The 25,862-nt window shown below is 42.0% G+C and overlaps 1 protein-coding gene across 2 annotated transcripts in view; it reads right to left on the reverse strand.

Annotated features, from left to right (window-relative positions):
• Positions 1-2,681: 2,681 nt before the first annotated feature.
• The window catches only part of RSRC1 (arginine and serine rich coiled-coil 1), a 175,338-nt gene continuing 152,157 nt past the window's right edge, over positions 2,682-25,862 (reverse strand). For both annotated transcript variants that reach the window (XM_075098600.1, XM_075098599.1), the window contains 3 exons: positions 4,836-4,942; positions 3,775-3,921; positions 2,682-2,933 (listed from right to left, as the gene is read on the reverse strand). In XM_075098600.1, coding sequence (XP_074954701.1) covers positions 2,841-2,933; positions 3,775-3,921; positions 4,836-4,942 — 347 coding nt within the window. In that variant the 3' untranslated portion in view covers positions 2,682-2,840. The remainder of the gene's footprint in view (positions 2,934-3,774; positions 3,922-4,835; positions 4,943-25,862) is intronic.

The raw sequence follows: 25,862 nt of genomic DNA on the forward strand, positions 1-25,862 counted from the left end.
TTCTCCTCAGTCATGCATAGCTGGTTAGAGAGTGAAGTCTATTTCTGATGTTGCTGCCTTCTTCCATGTTTCCTTTCTGATACTCAAACATCTGCCTACCTTTGACGGGAAAATGAATAATTTATCACAGGATGCTATTCAAGTAAAAGCAAAATAGTTTACACAACTTGAAGCAAGAGTGCTGCAGTCTAAACATTGACACTTACAACCCTACGACTGGCCTTATACAACCTTTGTTGTACTCCGCAGGAGCAAGCGCAGCGGAACAGTGTCTATTTTTGCTGTAGGTTTAGGCTGTGGAATCAGTGACAGCAGGTTTTCAGCAAGGCAGAGCACTGATCCAGCGCTCCTTCGATAGGGCTCAGCTTGGGAAAGCACTGAGCCTCCCTGCAAGTGGATCTTCCAAAAGGCCACTTGCATCTCGATGACCAGTGTTTTGAATCTTCGGTGTAGCTGTACCCAGCGAGGGATCCACAGTAAGGTTCAAACTCACTCGCAAGACATCTGGCATTGCTAAGGTGGCTGCTCAGCTCCGCAGGAGCTCTCACCTCCAGGACGCACATGTGAGCATCACTGACTTGCTTTAGGCATCTTTAGAAATCGCTACTGTATGAACTTGCAGGTTTGTGAGGAGGATAGTACGTTTTCTAATTTGTAACAGATGGTATCCAGGCAAAAACTCCATCCTGACAATTCCTTCATCTCCCAGCACCATTAACTTCATAAACTTCAAATATGCATAATGAATGTTCAAAGCAGGAACTGAGATAGGGTGACAGAATATAGGGCCTAAACCAGAAAAAACTCTATTCTTAAATGAACAGAGACCAGGGTGATAAACAAGTTATGTATTTCATGAAAACTGCAGAGTTCTGAGTAATTATTTATTGGTAATTCTGATCACTAATCTGCAACTGGAACTATAAAAATCAACTTTATAATGATTTGCTCCGTGTTTCAAATTATGTTTGGCATATTTCAGTACATATTTCTATTCAGTTCAGATTATCTAAATGCTATTTCCATTTTCTTTCGAGATCTTCCTCACAATTCTCCCCCAGCATGGACTTGCTGGACAAATTTAGTTATTGATTCATAAGCAATAGTAGCACACCCTATTATCACCACTAGGTCTGATTTACTTACAATAGATCAGTCTGTAGAATTTTTTACTATCCTATAGGGTTGTGAATTACATAAAAGGAATCATTTGCATCCAATAAAAATACCAAAAATTATCCAGCATAATGGGTGAAAAAGAGGAATTTACACCTGTACCTTACAGGGAGATTAAATGGTTTTTATTTACTACGAAAGAAACAGAGGAGGAGATGAGAAGACAGAACAATTTCAAATATTTACCATTTGAAAATGCTGAAATGAAACAATGGCAACAACTTTTTTTCCACTTTTTGTTGCAGACAAGGTAGTCTTGAAACACAGCTTGCCATTTTAATGCAGGACCAAGTAAAACTAACACTGTTCTTAAAGAAAAAGTAAAAACGTGTTAGAATGCAAATTTAATACATTTTCCTTTTACATCAGTGATCTTAAAAAAAAAAAAAGACAACTGAAGTACATTTCCAGAATCATCCTCTTATTTTTTTCACCATAGATCTGAGAACAAGGGAAAGTAACACTAAATGATGCAGGTAATTCCCCATGAGGTGTGTCCAGAGGTGGGGGGCTTATTTTAGTCTCCTACTTATTTAATAGTTTTCTCCCAGCTTTGCTAGATGCCTCAGAATACATTAGTATTTTATCTGGTGGATCTCTGGCATGTAGGTGGATGATGGACAGATTTTTTTTTGTAAGTATACTCAGGATAAATCTCATATGTTCAAATAGGACTAATCTTATTATTTTAAAGTCAAACTTGGACAAACGGAAGCTTCACAGACTGAAGACAGTCGCTCTATACAGAAATAGGTACGCCATTAGTCTTGTTCAACAAAGGTCTGTACTATTACACACAATAATATTTATATTATTTCCCATTAAAAGTTCATAGAAAGCTGTCTTTTCCAGATTATCGAACATTTTAATGTGCTTAAAATTGTTCAGAAAATAGTATTTCCTGAAACCTGCTGAAAACTTTACAGATTTGTTTAAAAGGATAACATGTCTTTTTCCTTACATCTACTCCCGGATGCTAACAGTAGTGGGTAGATGTTCAAGGAAATGTAAAACATTTCTTTACTCTCCAGCCCACGAGAAGTGAGGAACCAGGCTCAGGCGGGAGCAGGCAGATGAATGCATCAATTTAGAAGAGCCCCTCAGCAAGGAGACTGTCCACAGATGTTTGGGATTCAAAAGCTGCTACGGCAACGCGGAACGGAAGGAAGAAGAGATAACAGCGATATCATTTGCCCTGAACCCTCCTCCAGCTGCAGAAGATGTAGCAGCCCAGGGTGGTATCGCTTGTACTCCTACTGTCTGAGCGCTGGTAAATCGGAACTTTGACAGTCTTATTTTTTCATTTATCTTTGAACTGCTACATGGTTATATATATTTTTTTGATTGGGAGGTATAAAATTACATCTCCTTGGGCTGTCAGGTTTTTTGCACCCCAAAGGAATTCAGTACAAAAAAAGAAAATTACACTGCCCTGATAGCCTTCCCATCTACAGCGGGTAGCTCAGCGATACAAGTCACCTAGCAATGAGTTTGGGAGAAAAACGGAGGATAGAACATTCTTGTTTATTCAGATGAAATATTTATTCTCTGTACAACTCATACTGAGTATTAAAATCCCCTCCAAAGAGAAAAATAAAACAATTTCATGGTAGGATTTCTTAGCATTCGTGGAGAACTGGTTTGTGATGGTCACGGCGGTTCGCTCAGGCCACCGGACTGCCCATCAGCCTTTCCTGCCGAAGAGCAATCAGCCTCTGAAACCACTTCTCTTCTGCTTCTGCCTTCTCGATAAACAGCTGAGAGACAAAGGGGAGAGGAAGAAAAGCAACACAACTCATTAACCTTCTCTTTATTTGTTATAATCTGTTGAAATGGGTATCGTCTATTTCAGTGCCCAAAGAAAAGGCCCAGCTGCATCAGGGTGTTAAACTACAAAGGTGAAAGAAACACGTTAGTAAAGGTAGAGACTTTAATAATTGGAAAGCCAAGACATTCCAACATCAGTCTCCTCCTGAAACAGCAAGTTTGTCATATTGTACAGGTCTTGATCTTTGTTAGCGCATGTTCGTGATACAGAACTTGCATCAGTTTATTTACTGCAAGTCATTTTTAACTTGCTAATTCTTAAAAAAACTACTGTAAGTACTCCTGTTTCCAATTACAAGTGCTCACAAAGGAACTTGCGTAAGTTTAGCCACAATGGTTTAAAATTATCTTAAGTTTGTCATGTATTTAAAACTCTCTGATTTGGCAAGGTGGGCAAGTTTGAGTCTTCCCTCAGGTTTCCCACTACACAAACCAAAAGCAATTTTTTCCGAATTTTTATTGAACAAAATTTTTCCAGAATTTTTATATGAACACGATCTTAGATTCCCCTGCATTAAATTAGTCTGCTGCTTTGTTATAATTTTTTTTTCTAACTCTAAAACTATGTCAGTGGTGAACGACTTCTTTTGTGATTATTCTGTCGGTTGATGCAAGGAGCGTGATCCTTTCTGAGCCCATGAGTGGCCTGGCAGTTAATGGTCTTCAGGCCACAGATTATTTGATGACCAGCACAGCAAAATGGTTCTTAGGTCTCGTGAACCTGCTATCCGTGGGCTGTCTTGTTCTAAAGATAAACATTGACACACTTACATTTGGATGTGCTAAAGAATTGTCATCTTGATATTTGATGGCAGTAGGGATATTGGCAGGTGGTGGTTCTTTTTCAGGGGCAGATGCATCAACAGTTCCTGCGCCGACAGTCACAGGTTCGTACTGGAGTTCAGTAGGCTCTACTGACTAAAAAGAAAGACACACATCTAAGTATTTTATCCTCAAACTCCCAAACGCAGCTGTACCTTAACTGAGCAGTCAGCTTTCTTCCCACTGTAACATGTGCCCATGAAAGGATCCTCATGTAAATACCTCCCAGCGGGAACACACTGGACAGGGACTAATGTCCAGAATAAACACGTGACGTGGGAAAAAAGGTATTGCCAAAGGCAACGAGAGAGTTGGCAGAACCCGAACACTGGGGTTTTGGGTCGCTTTCTGAAGAAGCCGCATGAACTTCTCGGAAACTTCTGAAAAGGCAAGAAAATGCATGTTCTGGGGGAAACAACGAGTGATAATTCAAAACCTCACCATTAGATGGAAAAACTGAACCAGCCTTTGCTTGCCTACTTCCAAAGACAAGAGCATCCGAGTTCCCTAGAAGACTTGGCAGCCAAAATGGAGGTAAAATTCTGAAACCCGGATGCCTCACGTTAGTTTTTGGAAAGCTGTCTGAGAACAATGCCATTTTATTTCAGGGAGTAAATATGGTCTTAAAGTCTGGCTTCAGTTACGCACAGTTAAAACTACTGATCTCTACCTTTAATTACAATGTAAGTGTCTGATTACTTGTGGTTTTTAATTCTTCTGCTTTTCCTAAAAAAATCTTTGTGGTTTTATATGATTTTAAAAGATTTTTTAAAAATCAAATGAGCTCAGCATAGGCAGAATACCTGTCAAAAGAGTTGATTTCATTGAAATTGGTTGGTACACATTTAAATGTATTCTTCCTTGAACTCCACAGCAAGAACACAGGAGAGTTGGTGGGATTTAGGATTGCCAACACTGATGCTTTTTCATGGATGGGAACTGTATTAATAGTGCAGCTTCCACCTGACTTTGAGAGGATTATGCACCAAGAAAGGGTATTGAAAACTTACCTTTTTGACTTCTTTACTTGATCTGAATGTCTGTGGAACAAAGGAGTCACTTTCAATAGCTTCAATTTCTTTTACTCGTTTCACTTGTTCTACTAGGGTGGCTTGGTCTACAAAGAGAAGGTGTAATGTCAGTGCACATTAGTGTAAGGCTATGATAAATGCCGTGTCTAAGCAATGTCTTGAATATATTTTGCAACAGTATATACCAGAAAAAAACCCTTGAATGCAGCCCAAAATACTGTTACAAAGAAAAACTCTTTTCTTTAGTAAAAATAACAACAGTGACTTGGCCATTATTGTTCAACGTATGATATCATTCAAGATGCTGACTTAAGAATTTGCTAGAGATGTCCTCGCAGGACAGCTGCTAGACTTATGGCATGAGGGCTTCCTGGAGAAGTTAATGATTCTTGGACAGTGCAGACATCTCAGTGGAGCACCATCTCTATGTAGCAGTAAAACTAATTCGGCTTCTGTGGAGGCGAATTTGGGTTCAGCTGTGACGTCCAGAGAGATGTGCGTTCTGTGTGTTCTTCACGACAAGCTCTGTGATTAGTTTGGCATTAAGAGTTACATCGTTAGCTGAATTTGACAAAAAAATTCTTAGTATCTGGTAATAAAATGTTTCTAACATACACACTAAATGGTGTGTGCTCATACAATTTGTAGGTGACAAAATTGCAGCTGTTTAGTCAAAATGAACAAAATTGCTTCTTTGTAGTACCGTGAGGTCTTACAGTGCACATGTATTTCACAAGATAGTTTTGAATCCTGGCTTGAGATTTTATTTTGATGAAGTGGATGCAGCTCCCAGTGATGTTATGGTGAAGAAGAGCAGCTCCTGCCAACCTTGGGATGACCTGCACTAAACACGTAACGGGGTGCTGCCGGGCAGGCTTTGCTCGCTCTTTCACTGCTCAACCAGACAATCTTCTGCAGAGATTAGGCTGGTAGGAACCTTAAGAGCATTCACGATGTGAGATATACTTCTTTTTAAAAATCAGACTACTGACAGACGACAGCGAAGTTTCATATTACAGCTACGTTGATCTAAGTTGCCAAAGGGATGGTCCGACTTCTCTCTCTTCTGTGCCTCTTGTGCAGTCTGGCATTACTCCTTTCGCCAGAAGTGATTAAATCAGCTCACTTGTAAGGTGGAAGCTCACACTCGTGCCACAGGCCAACGGAACAGGACATTGTCTCTGAAACTCAGACTTAACATGCGGCAGCAACATCATGCGCAGGCTGAGCCGGTACAAACTCTCTTCTAATTCCAGTCTGTTTTTAAAACGTTTTACACTGGTAGGCTTGATGTCAGAGCGGGTATATCTGCACACAGCCGCGGAGCTCGCAGGCCGGTTATCTGCTAACACTGTCAGTATAAACTTTTTCTAGATGGCTTGAAAGAAAGTGCAGCTGTGTCTGCCCCTGCCTCTGCAGGCGAGGGCTGTGTGGCCTGGTGCTGAGGAGGCGAGCTCCTGAGTCACAGACTCACGGTCTCGAGCGACAAAGTAAAAGGGAGATTGCCAAAAAGGTGAGGAAAAAGCAGCTTAGGATAACCGTGAAGTTTGATCGAAAATTTCATGAATGCACAAGAATACTTTAAACACTATATAAAACACAAATTCAAATAAAAGAGCAGTTGTAATTATATATTTGTAGTATATACATGTGTATGTATAAAACGTTAAACTTATTGTTCCAAAGAAACCAAAGTATATTTAAAATCAGGATAAGTGCTTCCAGATGAAAAAGAACTTGCAGAATTATTCAGATATTCAGATGTACCAAACTTTTCCTCCATGAAAATTCTAAATCCAAATTCACACAGTGTATATGTATATATATGTGCATATAGACACATACACTGCAAAATACTTTTGCACAAGGAAAAAAATAAATGTAGCTTACATCCTTCTGCATTGACTGATCACTGGAAACTCATTTGAGTCTATTAATGACAAGTAAGTGGAGCTTCAGATGAGCAAATACACTAATAGCAGCTCAGAAATATTTCAGGAATGGAGATGCCCACACTGAATTAACAACCTCATTTTTTATCAACAGGTTGTACCACGAAACTGTTTTATTTTCAGTCCTGGGTAGGAGGCCTCGTTCATTACGGTACATCTGACACAAAAGGATTTGCTTTACTGTCTGTTTCATTTTCTGCTTCTTCAGATTCACAGCTCAGTTAATCTTCCTCACCTACTTCTACATCTAACTGCAGTGACAAGCAGATCTTGAATTCATTCTGCTAACTGCATGCTTTCATTTACAATTTTAACCAATTTATCTCCATCTTATGTACTCATGAAAACCATTTGCTTTATACGTAGTACATTGGGGCCAGCCTGAAATGGTCAAGGCACTGTATCGGAGACTAGTGGGTGGTTTTTGCTGTGAGCAGCATTTATAAAACAGGTAAGGCAGACAAAAGATAGGAAGAGATGTAACTTTCAAGCAGCAAACCAGGACCTGCCCTGTTGCTTAAAAATTATTGGGGAATATTGTTTAGTCTCTATGGATATGATGGACAGAAAAATCAGGAACATGCTAACTATTTCTGCGTATGTTGAATGTGCAGGAAGTCCAATACACCGACTGCTGAGTCCGGATAACCACCCACAGCACTGTGACTGCTTCAGGCAGGGAACTCGTACCTGACGTTTTAATAACTTCACTGAAGGCAAGCACGAGGTTGGCACCACTGCAGGTAACACGCAGGGAGCTGTATGCTCAACCCTCCCGGGGAAGAAAGGCTGTCTGCAGAGATGCAGGGGGTGCTCAGCTGGGGAGAGGGTGATAACCGGGAGGGACATGGGCAGAGGTGCGCTGGCCCCTTGCACAGCCAGCCACGCGCCGCTGGAAGGCTTCTGTGGAAGCCTCAGTAAAGCTTCACCTTTGGCAAGGCTTAGGACAGCAGCTGCACTACAGCAAAGTGCACGAGTTCATCTTTGCGCCTGACTCTTTTGAATTTAGAAGGAAAAAAAATTACTTGCTTACAATTAAGCTTGTGTTTAAAAGATCTGTTGCCTTGCTGCTAATGTCTTCTTTTTTAAACAAGATAACAAGATTCCTAAGGATCCCATAGGAAGTACAAAACCGAATATATGAATGCCCCGCTAGGGAGGGGGAATCGTCATTCATCGAGCTCTGGGGTACCTCTGGCCTCCAGGTAAATAAAGGAACGGTAAGTGTAGCTGGTAGTCACAGAGTTAAAACTAGGTCTCAGAGAAAGGCAGGGGAAGGTAGATTTAAAATCAGTTGCTCAACTCTGATTTCACAGAACCTACGGTCAGTTCCCAGCCTGTGATGTATCTTACATGGATCTTACACAAACCTATGGGAATGACAAATTATTAAGGGGGCAAAAATCACTAAATGTTTAGAATTACATCAGTGACATTAACTTGGGGAAAATGGACTGGAGGAAGCATAACCCATTAGCGTATGATTTTTTTGACAAACACATTATTGGTAGATAAAACGACTTCCCTATGTTGTTTGTCAGATGTCAGTAGAAAGGATATGTATTTCATAGTAAAATCAAAAATAATGGAGTCAGAAAGCTAAGAGGCTACAGACAAAAAAAAATCAATACTAACTCATTGCACAGCAAGTCTTTTTACCCTGTTACAGTGAAAAAAATAAACTAAATCTTGTATTAGGGCTTGTTGAGGCCGTTTTTTATAAAAAGGCGATTCCAGCAGCAGTCGCAATTACCATTCATGTCACCAGCTCTCTCCCGCTGACACTCGGCTGCGGCGGCACCGCGCGGCACCGCGGCTGGGGGACCCCCCCGCGGGCAGCCGTGGGGTGCTGGGGTGCGGGGGGTGCAGCCTGCACCCGGCCCAGCCCCACGAACCCCCCTGCCCCCCGCCGGGTCTGAAAACATGGCTGTTTATGGTCCTTACCGTAAAACTGATTCTATATGGGGAACATTTAGTTAACATAATTTTATAGTGATCCAAGGATTTTTGCCCTAGTTACCCCAGGCACGGAGGGTTTAACTGGGAATGCGGTCCTTCGGAGATGATTCAGTATTTTAGACATCCCATCTGCATTTACATCAATTTACATCTTCCCATAGCTGCTATTTGCATACTGAATTAGTCTGTGTTAACAATAGTTTGAAATGCCACTTTCAAATAAAATGTCTATTAGCCCTTTAGATGCAATCCAAAAATTTCAAACACACAATAATTAGAAAGACCAGAGAATCAGATAAAAGAAGTAACTTGCCTGCAAGCTCTGAGTAAAATATTCCCATTTCTTTGCTTATTTCTAAAGACAAAACTGGTGATGAAGCCCGCTAAGAATTTAAAAGCATTGAAACAGAAGCATTAAATGGCTAATAATATCTTGTGAATGACCCATTAAATAAAAACGTATTTAAAATATTTCTTGTATGATCTTTAGGGATAAATCTGTAATGCTTACTGGATTCATTGCTATATAATCCTGACCACAAAAATGAGCCCATGCCTTAACCCAAAGTTTTCTTTCAAGTGGGTCTAACTTAAGAATCAAAGCCATGACATAATAAACCTAAAATATTCCTGAGAATATATGTTTCTTCATACTTTACTAATTATATTTAAAGGGATATAGCTGGTTACTTCAACTGACCCATTTAAAATAGAATAAATTTTAAGAAATATGCTTTGAAATATTAACAGAAAAAAAGTTGCTATTTTTTCTGCTCTTTTGTTTATGAGTTGAGGATTAAAAGGAGGAAACACAAATAGACACCAGACTAATCAAACCAACTAAAGAGGAAAATATTTTCCTTTTCATCCCATTTCATTTAGGGTTGGGGCTAGGCGATACCCCCTGATTTTTGTACAACTGGTTCTATACAACTGTATGGATACAATAACATCGGCATTGTAGAGCGGTATGTTTTTTCAACAGACCTGTGTTTTTTCACATGCCCGTTGCTTTTTAATTGCTTCCTATTTTTCCTTGAGCTGTGCAAACTGACATATTCAAAGAAAAATGAAGTTTTCGTCTAGACAATTTGCAGCGGAAGAGACAAAAAACCTACACGGCTTTGAGACATACGGTCTTCTGAAGTGGATTGTACTGAAATATTTATATTAAACAAAATGAAAGCTTGAGGAGGAGGAGGGAAAATCCAGCAGGATGGGTGGGATTCACTTCATTTTTGTCACCCCTAGACTTTACAAAACTTGGAGCTCTGTTTTTTACAGGTTTCCCCCCTGCCCCCCAAGCTTTCCTCTGCACAGGAGGTGATTAGCAAGGGGTAATGGGGGCTGACCCTGACACAGACGCACACCCCTGAGCCTGCAGGTATTTGCAGAGTGTGACCTCAAGTCCTAACGCCTCTCCCAGTGTCCGAGCACCGATGCCCGAGGATGCCCGGGCTCTCCGGCAGAGCTGCGTGGAGGACCTCGCTGGTGCCTTCGACAAGCCGTCTGTGGGCTGCGATCTCAAAGGCGAGACCTCCTGCACCAGCCAGCACGCTACAATCATCTTACAGGAAACCCGAGCAAATCAGCCAAGAAATGAACTGCTCCCGCAAGCTTTTGTGTTAATGCCATGTTCCCCCTCACCCCAAGTCCCTTCTCCCCCTGCCTGGCTTTGGTCAGGGGAAGCCCCGGCAGGCGGTGGGAGCTCCCCAGGCATGAAGGCCACCTCGCCCCCGCTTTCCAACCTGACTGGGGAGTCTCGCAGCCTGGCGAGCTGCCCGGCCTCCGCAGGGCTAACCATTAGAGGGAGGCACCGCCACGCACAACGCCGGCCACATCCGCGCCTTTGTCTGCTGCGTCCGGAAAATTGTGGATGACGAGCCCCGAAGATGCTGCGAGCCGAGGATCCCTGCCGGGGCAACTGCCGACGTGCAGCTGAAGGGGGATTTGGGATTAGTTTCAAAACTACCTCTTCCCTCTAACAACTTTAAGTCATGATAAAACCTGCTTGATGCCGCTAACGCTTCCAGGTCCCCTCAGCTGTGTCACAGCGCTGTTTCAACACTTGGCCACACTATTTCCCAGCTGTTGAGATTTCCAAAGAAAGAACTTTTTCCAGCCACAGTCACAGGAACAATAAAACATACTCCAGAATGAGCAGCTGTGGCCAGAGAAAGTTTTTATTGTTAAAATGTATTCTTCAGACTTAATTGTAAGTGCTCCGGTACTACAATTATAATGTATTAAAATACTATGCTTTAAGTACTCTAGTAGTTACCAGAGAGAGTACTAGGGTACTTACAGTTTGCCATTTTAATACATTATAATTATCACCAAGCTTTCATAGTATTTTAAAACAAGTCGAGACACTAATAGCTTTTTCTTTAAAAACAATGGAAGTATTGGGTATAAAATCAAGCAGACAACACAATAGGAAACTTTAGCAACTGAGTTCTGAATTTAAGAGCATTTACTTTAAGCAATTTAAGAACGCTTGGATTTCTGCTCTAGCCACTCATTTAACCCTGCACGCAGGTTACCTTCACTGTTGTGCTTTTCACACACGTGCTAGCTCCCACCTTCACTCATATTTTGAGGCTTTTTGGAGCATTTTTTAAAATACTCTGGGAAGAAGTCAAAATCAGCTAATAAAGCAGTAGGAAACAGCCCTAAAACGCCTACAATTGCTGGATGTTTTCCTTCCCTTAATGGAGGGAGCAAGAAAAACTGCGTACGGGGACGACAGGGCGCAGGCTCGGGGGCCGGTGAGCTGGCTGGCCGTCTGCCGGCCGCCCCCCACCACCCCAGAACCGCACGCCAGCAGCCCGTCGGGAGAGCCGGCGCAGCCGGTGCAGGGCACGCCGCATTTGTCACTGTGGCTAATATCAGAGATACGCTGCTCTTTTTTCTCGGCACACAAAAGCAAGATATGTAATTCAATGCTCAATTTACCCTTGTCTCGTAGGAGATTTTTCCCCGCTAATTGATAGAAATTAAGCCATTAATCAAGCCACTAGCCATCATTCAAACCAGGGAAGATGAATACAAACTTTCATCATAACCACCTTCCCCATTTTAGTGTTCATTAGCATTAATTTTTAATGCAATTATGCTATTCTTTTACGCTGAGCTCATAAATTACTGCTCTTTTGTTGCTCGCTGGCCTTGTAAAATCCAAGGTAATGCTTTGTGCTCTGATCTTAAAGGCAATTACTGGGTTCTTCTATCTTTTATATATCTCTATCCCAAATAACCTCTATATTGTATGTACAAACTAATGAGTGCATACATTACATATACGTATAATATATAACAATTTGTCTACGTTAAACCTATACACGTATCTATTATACACATGCAGATAAATAGAAGTATTGCTGCATCCAGCTGCACCTCACCATATATATATAGGATGTCGTATAGAAACAAGAGAACCAACGTCCTTCCACGGTAAAACGTTATTGTATGCTGCATGTGCAGAAAAAACCATGTTGCATTATAGGCTGGGTGGATTAGGACTAGCAGGTGAACTTGGGCTGCGGATGCAGCACGCTGTAAGACATGCAGGACAGCAGGGCTGAAACTTTGCAGGTGTTCAGGCCTTTGCATGGATCTGTCTTTGTTTACAATTCAAAAAGTGATGCTGAAAGTGAAGACAGGCAATTGCATGTGCCCAGTGATTTTTTTTGCTTTCTTTTGCACGTTAGAGTGTGTGGTATCATCCGCAGAGTCTTTCCAAGGTATGGTATTTAATGTGTGTATTTTAGCAGTTCCACAGCATCACACGCTGACACATGGTGCCACTGTGATGCTCAGGGTCGGCAACAGAAACTTCCATGCTTTTATTCCAGTCCATATATTGATTCTCAGAAACACATCAGGGGAAATGCACAGGAGCTACAACCACCTCTGGTTGCCCTCAAACACCGAATACAGTTTAAGTGACTGTAGGAAAAATGAAATGTAGATTAACAAATTGTTGTTTGTTTGGTTTTAATTATTTTTCCGCTTCTTTCCTGGGCCAGGCCTTTAGCTGGTACATGCAATAATGCCATTCACACCAGCTAAACATCTGTCTAGCACCAATAAAATATGATACATGTATTTAAAATCCCATTTCATCTTGGCCTTCGCCAGCATAAACGAGACAATTCTCAGTTAAGTCTCATGCTTATCCCATAGATTCACTTTGGTCTCTCAGACTGACATGCGGTAAGCACACACGCAATGCTGGCACGGCCACCAAGATCAACAAAAACCCATTTTTTAACAGAAAAGACAAGACTCCACACAAGGGATTGTGGTTTAAGCAAACAGATACCATTTCTGTTAAATTTAACCAAAGGAACAGTCTCCCCTAGCTTCACAGGCTCCTTAATTCATCCCTTTTTTTGGGTGAACAAGAGCAGAGACTGCACACAGCGATGCTCTAACGTGCTTCTTCACAACGCAGGCAGCCAGCAAAGTGCTGGACGGTCTCGGTGCTGGCACAAACGCTGCCCGAAACAGCGGGGGCAGCAAAACACATATAATCCGGTAAAACCTTCAATACGATGCTCTTTGTACATACCTTCGCGCTTCGAGGTGGGTAGCGCAGAGGTACGGGTGTGAATATGGATGTGGCTGTCATATGTAAACTGCAGCCAGCCAAATAAATGAATGTATTTTGTAATTTAGACTCTCTCCCTTCTCCCCGGTCTATCAATCTGCCTCCGGTGGAGCCTGTAACACTACAAATCCTGACACAGTTTTCAGAGACTCACTTCTTAAAAAATAACATCCCACAAAGCAAACCCGACCCAAACCAAAGGAAGGCAGCACGGCAGGCTGTTTCTACAACGGGAATCCTGCCACCCAGGCTGGTTTCCTTGGCCTACGAAGACACCCCAGACCCAAACATTCTTGTAGCCGAAAACATTGCTATTTTTTCTCCCAGGTTTGGTAGAAAATAAAATTTGAGATACCAAAAATACAGTAGCCAAAGTTTTTGAGAGGTCTCGCAGAGCCCACTTGCAAAAGATTATTTTAAAACCGTATCGATGCCCCTGTTAGGCCATTGCTTAAGGCTTCTTTTATATACATATAGTTTATACGTTGCACTAGTAACAATGCTTTCAGTGAAGACTGCCTAACCCATCTGCTGTAAGATCCTGCTTTGAGTTGCTCACAAGTTTGTCAAACCTAAATGTTTTGGGTTAAAATCGTCTGTGCTTGTATCTACGCCACGCTTAATGTTTTGCAGAAGAATTTCAGTCCAGCTAGTCCAGATGATAAACAGCTACAGTGAAATGGCATCGATTTGCCTGTTATTGGCAAACCTGACTCGTAAAAATTCAGTTACTGCTCTTGCCCTCCTAGTCAAAATGCACCCCCATTTAGTCAAACCATAATATTTGGAAATGATCCTGTTTGCTCCTGCTTTACCAAGCGTTCTTATTTTTCAGCCCCAAAAGACTGAAGATAGGCTTAATATACACAATGTTGCATGGTCTGTTACGTCCAACACATATCTACGAGCTTAAAAACCCCAGACTTGACTTTAAATGCTGCTGCTGCTCTTGATGACGGTGAAGACAGACAGTTTAACAGAGCCCGGTGTCTGTTTCTCTGGAGCTCTCCGCAGCTCCTGAAGTAGGGATGAAACCACACCAAGAGGGAGCGAAAAAGCCAGGAGGGAACAGGCGTGCTGCACAGACAGGAAAATGCACGGCAGAGGAGATCGGGGTGGAGGGGGAGCTGGTAACATTAACTGCAGTTAATGCGCACCGAGAACTGTACCCGATACCAGACTTCTCCTCCATCTCACGGGAAGAATCGCAGTGTGGCCATTAACCACCCTGCTCCTTTTCTGTGGGAAACACAGGGGCCTGACCAGGCTGAGGAACCCAACAAATCGCGTGTGGCAACTGAAGTAAACGGGAGCTGGGTTTGGGTACACAAAATGCAAAGTTAAGTATGCTGAAGACAATGTTCTGCTTTCAAAGTTCTCCAAAGTTGAAACTCTGTTATACTTCTGTCTCTGCTCTCCTCTTAAAAACCCAGAATTGACAATACTCGCTCACCTCACTCTGCTGTTGTGAGGATAAAAGCGTTAATGTTCGTGACACGTTCAGATCTTGTAGCGATGAGCCCCCAGAACAGCCCGTGAAGAAATTCATAATGCTGCTTTTAAGGCGAGGTTTGAATAGCTACAGCCAAATAAAGTACAGATCTGCATATTGAATAATGAGAATATAAAATAATTAATAGTTCCTACTAACTAGAGACTGTCCAAAACGAAACAGCACTGACTGAGGCAGAGACCCTGTGGGAGATTTACGATCTTGCACTTAGAAGTCATAACGCTTGATTCTGGTTTTTTTTTCCCGAATTTCCAAGCGTTTGGTTTGTTTTAATGCAGAGGTGCAGTTTTGGCGTGTGTGTGCATGCACGTGCGTATGCATTTGCACGCGCGCGCACATGCGCTTTCTTCTAGACACAGCTCAGAATAGGGCCACGGAGATAACGCACGGGCTCAAACCTCTCCGCTAACGAGTACGTCACTAAACAAGATGCCAAAGTAAAAAAGGAGGAAGAAGGGATTTCACATTTGGTGAGTCTTCCTTTTTATGTTCTTTAAGAATATTTCTCCGCTCCAAACCTCTAATTTAGCTAATCCCATTCATCCACTTTGAGGACGGAGCCTTCCCGGACACAAACAATCTTATTTTCCATTCTGTCCTTCCTTCTTACATGGCAGAGAACAGCAGCAAGTCAGTAGAACCCCACATACCACCAGCCAGCCTAGGTATTGAAGTAGGGTCCGTTTACCCCACACGCACCATTCGTTGTCACTGAGCAATATTTAAGTGTAACTGGAGAAGCCTGGGGAGGGATGCTGGCTAACTGGGATGGGCTGGAGGCAAATCAAAGACTGAAAAAAAGGGGAAAAAAAACCCCTTTCTTACAATTGTTATTGGAGAAAACAATTATAATAAATCCCTACTCTGGGGAATATGTGTAGTGAAGTAATTTTCCCCATGTCCCAGTACACAGAGCCCCTGAAGGCCTCCTTCCCGATTGAAAAAGGCCTCGGTACTGATCGAGATGGGGTAAAACGTCCCTCCAGCTTTCTGTTGCTGTTGGCACAACTACTTTAAGCCAGACTCAGTCCAAGAAAACCTAAAACCTAAGCGGCTGACTGTACTATTCAATTTTTTCTTTTGTTTTTAATGAGTGTAAATCTTCAAAGGGAGGGCGTGCCGTCAGTTATTTCGGCAAGGGGTTTCATCCGCAGCAGCTCCCTACCAGGCCCTCGTCCAGGGAAGCCCGGCACTGGCCGCCTACCCAACGCCTGCAGTTCTGGAGCTTGGGACAGGACTAAGTGTTAGACCTGCATACAAGCTCAGCCTGTTTCTTCTTTGCATAGGGCTCATCCTGGCTGTAAAATCAACCTGGCTCCTCACGACACTCTATTTACGGTTTATTTGCCCGTTGCTGTATAGTTTTGTTTGTTTCCGCTGCACCTGTTGCCTTCTTTCATTTTTCACACATTTCTCACATTTCAAAAATAGTGTTCAATTCATCCTCACTCTTGTAAAATTTATTGTCCGGTATATTAAATACATTTTTGCTTAAATCAAAAAAGAAACTGATGATTTGGAGACAAATACAAAGTGGTATTTCATTGCTGGAAGGAGCATATGCATGATGTGGTTTTACTGTCAAAATGTAGATCTGGGAATTTTGCCATGTTAAATTATAGGAACACAGGCCCAGGACTGGGGTAATACCTTAATGCTTCGATGTGAAGGAAAGAAAACATAACTCAATTAAAATATATACTTTGGGGATTTTTCTGACACTCTATATACTTGGGAAAGCTGCCACCTACCCTGACCTTTCTGGTATAATTATGTATGTCATCTTAAATGACATTAATTTAGTCTGTATTTCACTCATCCTACATGTTTACCGAATGTCTGGATTTTTTTCTCTGACTTTAATACCTATCTTTTTCCAGTGAAGAAAAATACTTAAATAAAATGAATGCCACAACTTTCTTGCAATTACTTTGGAGAACAGCATTATAGACTTAAAATTAATAGCTAGCAAATATTTAGATGCTTGATGCTTTGAACGTACGTATTTCTTTTAAATTCAGCGTGATGACTTACACATGCACTTAGAGGAAATGCATACGTTTCTGTGGGATTGTAGTCTAAATCAAAAAGATAGGGCTCTTCTGACTGCAAATAATTAATTCATTTAAAGTTCACAGAGCCGTTTCTCATTTACAGTGAACCCTGTGTGCAATTACTTCTTTAAGTGCACATTTCGACATCAAATTGGACTACAGGTACGGTATCCTTACCGATATCTTTGACTATTCCTGCTTTTAAACTCTGTATTTTGTAATGTTTAATTATGAAGTGTGTTCCTTATAGCTAAATGGCTAAAATAGTTAAATGATCTTTAATGATGCAGAACTTTTATGAAGCATCCCTTTAACACAGGGATTTTTCCAGGGTAGTTTTTCAGAAAGCCTCGCCAGCATCGGGCGGCAGCACCCCAGAGCAAGCACAGGGCCAGGGCAGAAATCGCTCAGATCCGCTTCCATCACGATGTAGGCATCAACACAGAAAGAGAGTGAAAGCAGCTGTTTGTACACTAATGATCAGTGCTTCAGTATAGTTCGATAAGCACATACATAGAGTATGCACACATTTCGGTTAAAATAATCATCAATTTTTTTTTTTAATGGAGTAGTGAGCAGGTTGAATGCTCATTCTGAGATGCCAGGCTGATGGGGCAGGGTGAGCCTCAAGCATCCGCAGACACACAGCGTCTCCTAAAGCCCTCACCGGCAGATTATCCTTTTCTTATTTCAGGAGCCTTAAAATATGGACTTGGAGACCATAGTCCTTCATGGATAGTTCACAAGGCCACTATTTTCAACATCTCTGAGTTCGCTAGTCTTGCATTGATCCCTAGAATAGCGTGGTACACACAGATCAAAGCCTGTATCTCGGGTAAGCTGGGGCAGCAGCAGCTACATGATAGCTACAGCTTTTGGGAAGACAAGAAGCATACTAAGATTAAAATAAGACATTACAAGTTTTGCCCATTATACAGATGTATTAAACGGAAAAGAAACCCTCTCCCCAAAAATCCACTCAGCATTTTAAAGGCTGTCTACCTTTTACTTAGAGATAGCTTTGCTTTCAATTTTCATAACTTAGAGCCCACAAAAGTGTCTATACTATTTAATAATTTTCCAGCTAGTAAATTGATTTCTTTATTTCTTTATTTGCTTCCAATGCAATGGGAGCACCACTCCAGTTTGTAGGTTCTCAGTTTGCGTCACAGCCACAAACGGTACAGCTAACAGCTCTAGGAAATCGTCATTACCGCCAGAAGCCAAAAAGGGAGTCTCTATCTAGAAACCTGTTTAAATAAACCACTGTAAACCACACCAGGGCTTGCCATGGGACAGCATGTCACGAGTTTGCTGAGTCTCTGCTATCACCACCAGAGCTGTCCCCCACGCCTCTGACTTAGTAACTCCACAGGAGACCCAAAGAGAGGGTTATTTTGTATCTACAGCCACTGTGGAAGCTCAGGTCAACTATAAACACACCAAAACATTATGAAACCGTTTCTGGCGGTGATGGTGTAATAGTTTTTGACTGAATTGATTGTTCCCTGACAATATGCGACTCAGCCTTGCAAATGCATCAACTCTGTAATGAGGAGCTATTAAGTCTATTGATTTTCTGATTTCAATTGATAGCTAACAGGCCAAAGCTACACATCAATATTTGCGTAACTAATACCCAAGAGCTAACAATTTTGACAAATGAAAACCTCAATAGACCAAACAGTGCAAATTAATGGAAATGTAAAGACCAAACCTCAGAATTTAAGTGAAATATTTAATGAACGGATAAATACACCTTACATTTCTGGAGTCTGGGTTTTATATGAGGGAAATAAGTAAATATATAGAAACTCCCAGAAGGATGCTCTTTTCTTGGCACCTAAACCAGGGAATTCTGCAATACAGAACAGCAAACCCAAGGTCCTAAAAACAGACTGTTTCAAAACGAATAATTGAAAATGGAATACGTTTGAATAATTTGCTAAATCAGACAAAATAGAGGGATATTGCAGTGGTACAAACACAGCTCCAGATTGCACGTTTCTGTATATAGTTACTATCACAACTGGAAACCAACGTCGCACAATCCCCCCTACTCTTAGGCTTTCTCCTGGTTTGGGGGTTTCTGGTTTGGTTTTGTTTTTTTTTTAAATAATGTTGGACTCTCAAAAGAGAAGCAATAGAAAGGTACTCTTATAGCCTCCTCCCAAGCAGAGTACTATTTTTCTTTTTTTCCTTCTTAGTTTACAACGTGAATGCCTTCGATAGAGGAGATGATGGTGATTACACTGGCCTCCCTCATTCAGAGCAGCTCTTCACCTATGAGCAAACTGGAAGACTTCTCACTCCCTTCCATTTTCTTTGGACAAAATAAATCCAGTCCCACCAGCTGCTCCCCACAACCCATATTTTCTACATCTCTAACCATTCTCCTCATGCTCCATCTTTGCTGCCCGTGATTATTCAAGAGGCTTATGGGAGCACTGAAAATCAGATCCTTTAACTTTCCAAGACGAAAACTCCCATCCCTTCTGCTGCCCGCCTGGGCAGTTTCTCCTGCTCCTCGTTTCATACACTGCTCTTTATTTTCCCTTTTAGAAGCAGCTTTTCAATACGTAGCTATAAATTTTTTTAAAAAATGATTGAAGTCAGATAACTAATTACGTGATTGCTTTACAATCCCATTACCTTAACTGATGCTTGTCTCAGACTTATCCTTTAGCACAAATAAATGCCATAAAGATGGCAGTAAAATACACAACATTAATGAAGTACAGAAGCCATTTTTGGTTTTCATCTATCTTAAATTTTGAAGACAATTTCAAGACTTTTAATTTGCAAAGAAAAGTCATAAATTGCCCTGCGAGTGAGACCAGAAGTTTATCTGTATTTTCACTTTTAGAATAGAAGTAGTTAAAAACTGAATATTTGATGGTCTCTGCAACTGGCTTGTACGAATGTGCTCCACCTCAAACACCTTTTCAAAGACAGCAATGAAACAGAACTAAGGTGCCCATTTTTCATCTAAAAATATGCCTTTGAAAGGATTTGAAATCAAATATTTTTAACAGTATGCTGATGAAATACAACGGCTTACGACACATACCCAGGAAGGAAGAATAACTTTCTATTCGTTAGTTGGGGACGTAGCTTTGCACCAGCTCTATCTACTTAAGGTGGGAGAACCTGCTTAGCACTTTACCTGCTTGGATATCTTTACAGATGTAAAACTTTAATTATATCTGCTGTATTTCCTAAAATACCAATACCGGCTTCAAAATTAGTTTAATATTTATGCACATCTTGTTGATGCTGTATGTCTCCTGAAAGGATCCCATGTATCAATATGCTTCATTCTAGGAGAAAATTTATCTGATTTTTTCCCTTTGTAAGAAGTTTAGGAAAAGAGACAAATGCTGCTTTGTATTTTAATACAGAGGCAAAATGAGACACTTCCACAGATGATATAAGGGAAGTTACTATTTTTAATCTACTTTTCCTTCAATTTCCCTGCAACCATCGGCAGGCTTTGTGTGTTGCTTCTCTGTTCCATGGGTTTTCAGCTAATGCGTGAAATAAAGCCAAATTTTAGATGATTCATATGCAAACAGAAGTATTAAAATAAACATTCTTCTTTCCAGGTGAAGTACACATGCTAATAACACTGAACAAGAGCAGCAATATTTCAAGCAGCACCCGTTCACTCAACAAAGTGCAGCTGGCTCGAAGCAAATACAGGCAAGAGCGATGACGTGTAGGAGCTGTGCGTATGTCACACGGCCAATATCTGCGTTTCCATCTTTTTCTAGCATCAAACTGCAATCATGTAAATTGTGTTCTTTTCTAAGAGGCCATGGTGTTATTTGAAATCCAATAATCTCAGGAAATATGAGTTTAAAGAACAGCTTGCTAAACTTCAACATTTATCAAATTACGCCTTGTTTTTAAGCTGGCTGTGCCCACATTTGCACCCCCAGGAACCCTATTTCCATACACAGCGGCTCTGGCTCCTATGGATCAGAAACCCTGTCCATGCAGGTCTGTGCACCAACAGAGGCAAGCAATCTGGGAAACACGATCCCAGCCCTGCATTCACCAAGCAATGCTGGTGAACACTAAAATATACCATGTTTATGATTAAAAAATCGTAGTTTCTTGCCATTTTCTTTGCCATTTCTGTAATCATTGAGGATAAACTTTTTAAATTGAGAGAGAAATTTTCACCTTGCTGATGGTCAAATCGCTTCATATTAATTTCAATAAATCTAATAAAAGGAAATAATTTTTTTTAAGTTTTCCCCAAAATCTAAGTTCTGCAGAGTACAAGTATGCATTAAAAATAAATATGGAAGAGCCATCTCCTGCATGCATGAATCACAGCAAGCATTCCGGAAGCCTTCACAGTCAAAGGCTATTTCATATCAACACAATCCCATTTTCTGCTCATGAAGTTTCCACTCTGGCACACATTTTTTATATAAACCCAGACAGCAAGTGGATAAAAGGCATCCAAGACATTTTGAGGACAGATTGGCCATCTTGTGAAGGAACTCACCGCAGTACATAATGTTTCCTAGTGGGAGATACCAGGGACCTTTGCTGATCAATAAAGCCCTATATTAGCACACTTCTCATTTTTACAACACCTAAACTGGAAAACAGCATTTAACGGCTCATGTAGGTTTTCTGACAAACGGCCACTCCATCTATTGTATTTGCTTTATTCCCTTTAGAACTTCATCTTCAAAACCGTATTTTACACAGACAACCTGCAGCCAGAAATCCAGTAAACAAAATTTGAAAAGCATGATACAAATGGCAACCTTAGAAAAGCAGGCAAACATCGAGGCTTTCTCCAGCAAACATGTAACTTTTGCAATACATAATATTTTAAGATCGGTTTTATCTTCCCCACTTATTCCCCCCTCCAAGAAACCCCAGACCTTGCAAGAATTTGATGCTTGTGATAAACCAGTCAGGTTCCAATGGTGATTTCATTGCATTAGATTAATGCACACCACCCCTAATAGTCTTTGTCTAATTATATCACAGTGGCAACATTCCTAATGGCTCCAAATTTTGCTTGGCTGAAAACAGTCAGGCTTGTTCAGCCTGTCAGCTGGTGGAGACGCCACTTGAGGTGCCCTGGGGTGGTCATGGTCCCTTCCCGTCCCACTGCCCCTGGGGCAGAACTCAGGGAAGTTTCATGGGCACCCCTTCCCCACGGACATCCCCACCCCATGGGCACCCCACCGGCCCAGCCTACCCGCCTCAGCAAGAATTGACTGAAATGTTCTTAAAATAACAATATGAAAAAATCAATCTGTCCCCTTTTTTTTTTTTCCCTAAAACCCTCATACTTACTGTTCTTTTTACAGTTTATGCTTAAAGTAGTATAAGAAACTACAAATATTGCTTTTTAGGACTTTAAGGGGAGCTGGCCTAGGGCTGCGTCCTTACCTGGGGTTAGGCTGTGAATTTAACAAATCTTTAAGTGGAACACATTTTTCACCAACTTTGCCACTGTTCCAGCCCTGCTACCAACAAGTGACTATTTATTGATAAAGGGACATTTTTGCCAAAAACACTGTGTATCCTTTGCAGGTTCGCAACGCTGAACAGCCAAAAATCTTTCCTTCTTTGTGTCCTTACCATGTGCCCCCTCCTCTTCCCCTTCTCACACAGGCACTTCTGCTTCTGGAAGATGTCCGTTACATTGCCATAGCCAAATGGGATAGAATTCCCCATGTCTTTAACTTACCAAATCACTGGTGATTTGAAGCTTTATTAATGTCAACTTTGGATTTAAATGCTGTCACACAACATATATGATGCCCTTCATGTAAAACTCAAGTCTGATTTTACCGGTGGGACCTGGCTCTGTCCTTTTAAATGCCTGAACTGAAACCTCAGCTCTGCTAGAGACATCTATAGGCAAATTCCCTCTTTATTTATTCCGTTTATTCCCCCTGTATTTTTGCAATGCTTCAGGTTACACATTGGCTCAGAGGAGCATTACAGTAGCAGTTTTCTCTAAATCATTTCTTTCTGCATAAACTGAAGAATGTTGATAGTTTCAAATACTTTTACAGCACAGCCTCTGTGCTTCCTGACAAAATACCTTACAGAAACATCCTGCCCCTTCACAGTGGTGTCAAAGTCGTGTGCCCGGTACAGCAACTGGAGTCGGACATCAAGGAGATAATTAACATTTCAATTCCTTTTAACTCAGTACACAGAAAAAAATACAAACTGTAATATCATGTGACCAGTGTTATAAAAACACACATGAATAAACTTAACCCTGGCGATGACAAGAAGAATGTGCTGTTTCACTACATTAACGGTTCCCAACTCAAAATTACTCAGGAAAACATAGTTTTTTTAAGAGCAAGAGCATTTTCTTTTCCTTCCATGCCAAATTTTGCCAACAAAGCGATGTTGCAACAGACCTTCCTATCTACTCTTTTGGGAACTCTGTGGGTGCTATGAAAACAAATAGATTTTTTAAAGTCAATTGCTCATTAAGACCAAGCTGAATCAGGGCTTCCTAATCCAAGCTACCCTGGTCACCTGCACACACTCAAACTGAGGTGGAGAGAGTCCCCGACTCCTTCAATCCCCCTTGTTAGCAGAGCATCCCCCTCACCATGGCTGACGGCTGCTGGGAGGCTCACGGAGTCCTCCAGCTCTGCCGTAAAGGAAAATCATAAAATCATGGAATGGTGTGGGTTGGAAGGGACCTTTAGAGCCCATCTAGCCCAACCCCCCAGCCGTGAGCAGGGACGTCTTCAACTAGATCAGGCTGCTCAGAGCCCCGTCCAGCCTGGCCTTGGGTGTTTCCAGGGATGGGGCATCAACCACCTTCTTGGGCAACCTGGGCCAGTGTTACACCACCCTCATCGTAAAAAAAAGTCTTCCTTGTATCTAGTCTAAACTACCCTCTTTTAGTTTAAAACCATTACCCCTTGTCCTATTGCAACAGGCCCTGCTAAAAAGTTTGGCCCCATCTTTCTTACAAGCTCCCTTTAAGTACTGAAAGGCCACAATAAGGTCTCCCCGCAGCCTTCTCTTCTCCAGGCAGAACAGCCCCCACTCTCTCAGCCTGTCCACGTAGCAGAGGTGCTCCAGCCCTCTTATAATGTTTGTGGCCTCCTCTGGACCCACTTCAACAGTTCCACGTCTTTCCTGTGCTGGGACCCCAGAGCTGGATGCAGGGCTGCAGGGCGGGTCTCATCAGAGCAAAGCAGAGGGACAGAATCACCTTCCTTGTCCTGCTGGCCACGAAGGTGGGTGGCAGAGGAGGGGAGGGCGCACAGGCCTTCAGCAGGTTGGGTGAGCCTGGAGCACCAGCAGCATCGGTGAAACCTGGACTGCATTACGCCAGCAGCAAATCCCCAGGGACTGACCCGCAGCAGGACGGGGTGCGCAGCCCGGGGGCTCTCCAGGGAAAGCAGGGAAAGAATCATAGAATCATTAAGCTTGGAGAAGATCCCAAGATCAAGTCCAACCGTCAACCCAACACCCACAGGCCTCCTAAACCATGTCCTGAAGTGCCACGTCTACACATTTTTTGAATACTTCCAGGGATGGTGACTCCACCACCTCTCTGGGCAGCCTGTTCCAGTGCCTGACCACTCACTCTTTCAGTTAAGAATTTTTCCTAATATCCAATCTAAACCTCCCTTGACATAAATTGATGCCATTTCCTCTTGTCCTATCGCTAGTTACTTGGGAGAAGAGACCAACACCCACCTCACCACAACCTCCTTTCATGTAGTTCTAGAGAGCAATAAGGTCTCCTCTATCTCCTTAAGATCTCCTCAGCCTCCTCTTCTCCAGGCAAAGCAACCCCAGCTCCCTCAGCTGCTCCTCATCACACTTGTTCTGCAGACCCTTCCCCAGCTCCGCTGCCCTTCTCTGGACACGCTCCGGCACCTCAATGTCCTTCTTGTCCCAAGGGGCCCAAACCTGAGCCCAGCATTCGAGGTGGGGCCTCACCAGTGCCGAGCACAGGGGCACCGTCACTGCCCTGCTCCTGCTGGCCACACTATTGCTGACACAAGCCCAGGTGCTGTTGGCCTTCTTGGCCACCTGGGCACACTGCTGGCTCATGCTCAGCCAGTTGTCAACCAGCACCCCAGGGCCTTCTCCACTAGGCAGCTCTCCAGCCACTCCTCCCCAAGGCTGTAGCGTTGCCTGGGGTTGTTGTGACCAAATGCAGGACCCGGCACTCGGCCTTGTTAAACCTCATAAAACTGACTTCGGCCCATTGATCCAGCCAGAAGAGAGGGAGGTACAAGATATAAAGGGGCAGAAAATGATGGGCAGGTGCAAAGCAGTTTAAAATTTAAGAAACACATTTAAAAGTGATTATTAATTACAGAAGCTTTAATAAAAAGCCTGGAATTGATTACTTAAATAGCCATTATCTATGGGGGTGTATTGATCCCCTTTCTGATGATCAGCTCTGCTGTGGAAGAACACGGCCACAGAGTGGCCAGCAAAGATGCCACATTTCATACTGCAACTTTATCCTTCACTTTTTTAATTATAATTTGGATGTTTTTCGTAATATGCTGCACTATGCCACCGCAACTGCACAAAACTTCACATTTTTATGTTATCCTTGATTTGTTTCTGCTTACTTTTAATTATAAAACGTCACTAAAAAGATTAAACACATATAAAAAAAGATCACAGTGTGTGCCAGATGCTGAAACATCCTCCAGAGACTGGAAGCGCAACACCAGGTGTTTGTGTCAGACTAATGAAGCAACATTCGCTCACAAGGGACCCAAGGGGTGGAGCTGCAGAGACTTACACTTTGCTTAAAATCTGCCATTATGAAGGCAAAACTGGAAAGATTTGAAATTACAATTTTGATAAGACAGTAAAAACAAAAAAAATCACGTATCTATACTAAATATATTATCTATACTAAATAATTTG

This window comes from Phalacrocorax aristotelis, chromosome 7 (genome assembly GCF_949628215.1).
Source record: "Phalacrocorax aristotelis chromosome 7, bGulAri2.1, whole genome shotgun sequence".
Lineage (NCBI taxonomy): Eukaryota > Metazoa > Chordata > Aves > Suliformes > Phalacrocoracidae > Phalacrocorax > Phalacrocorax aristotelis.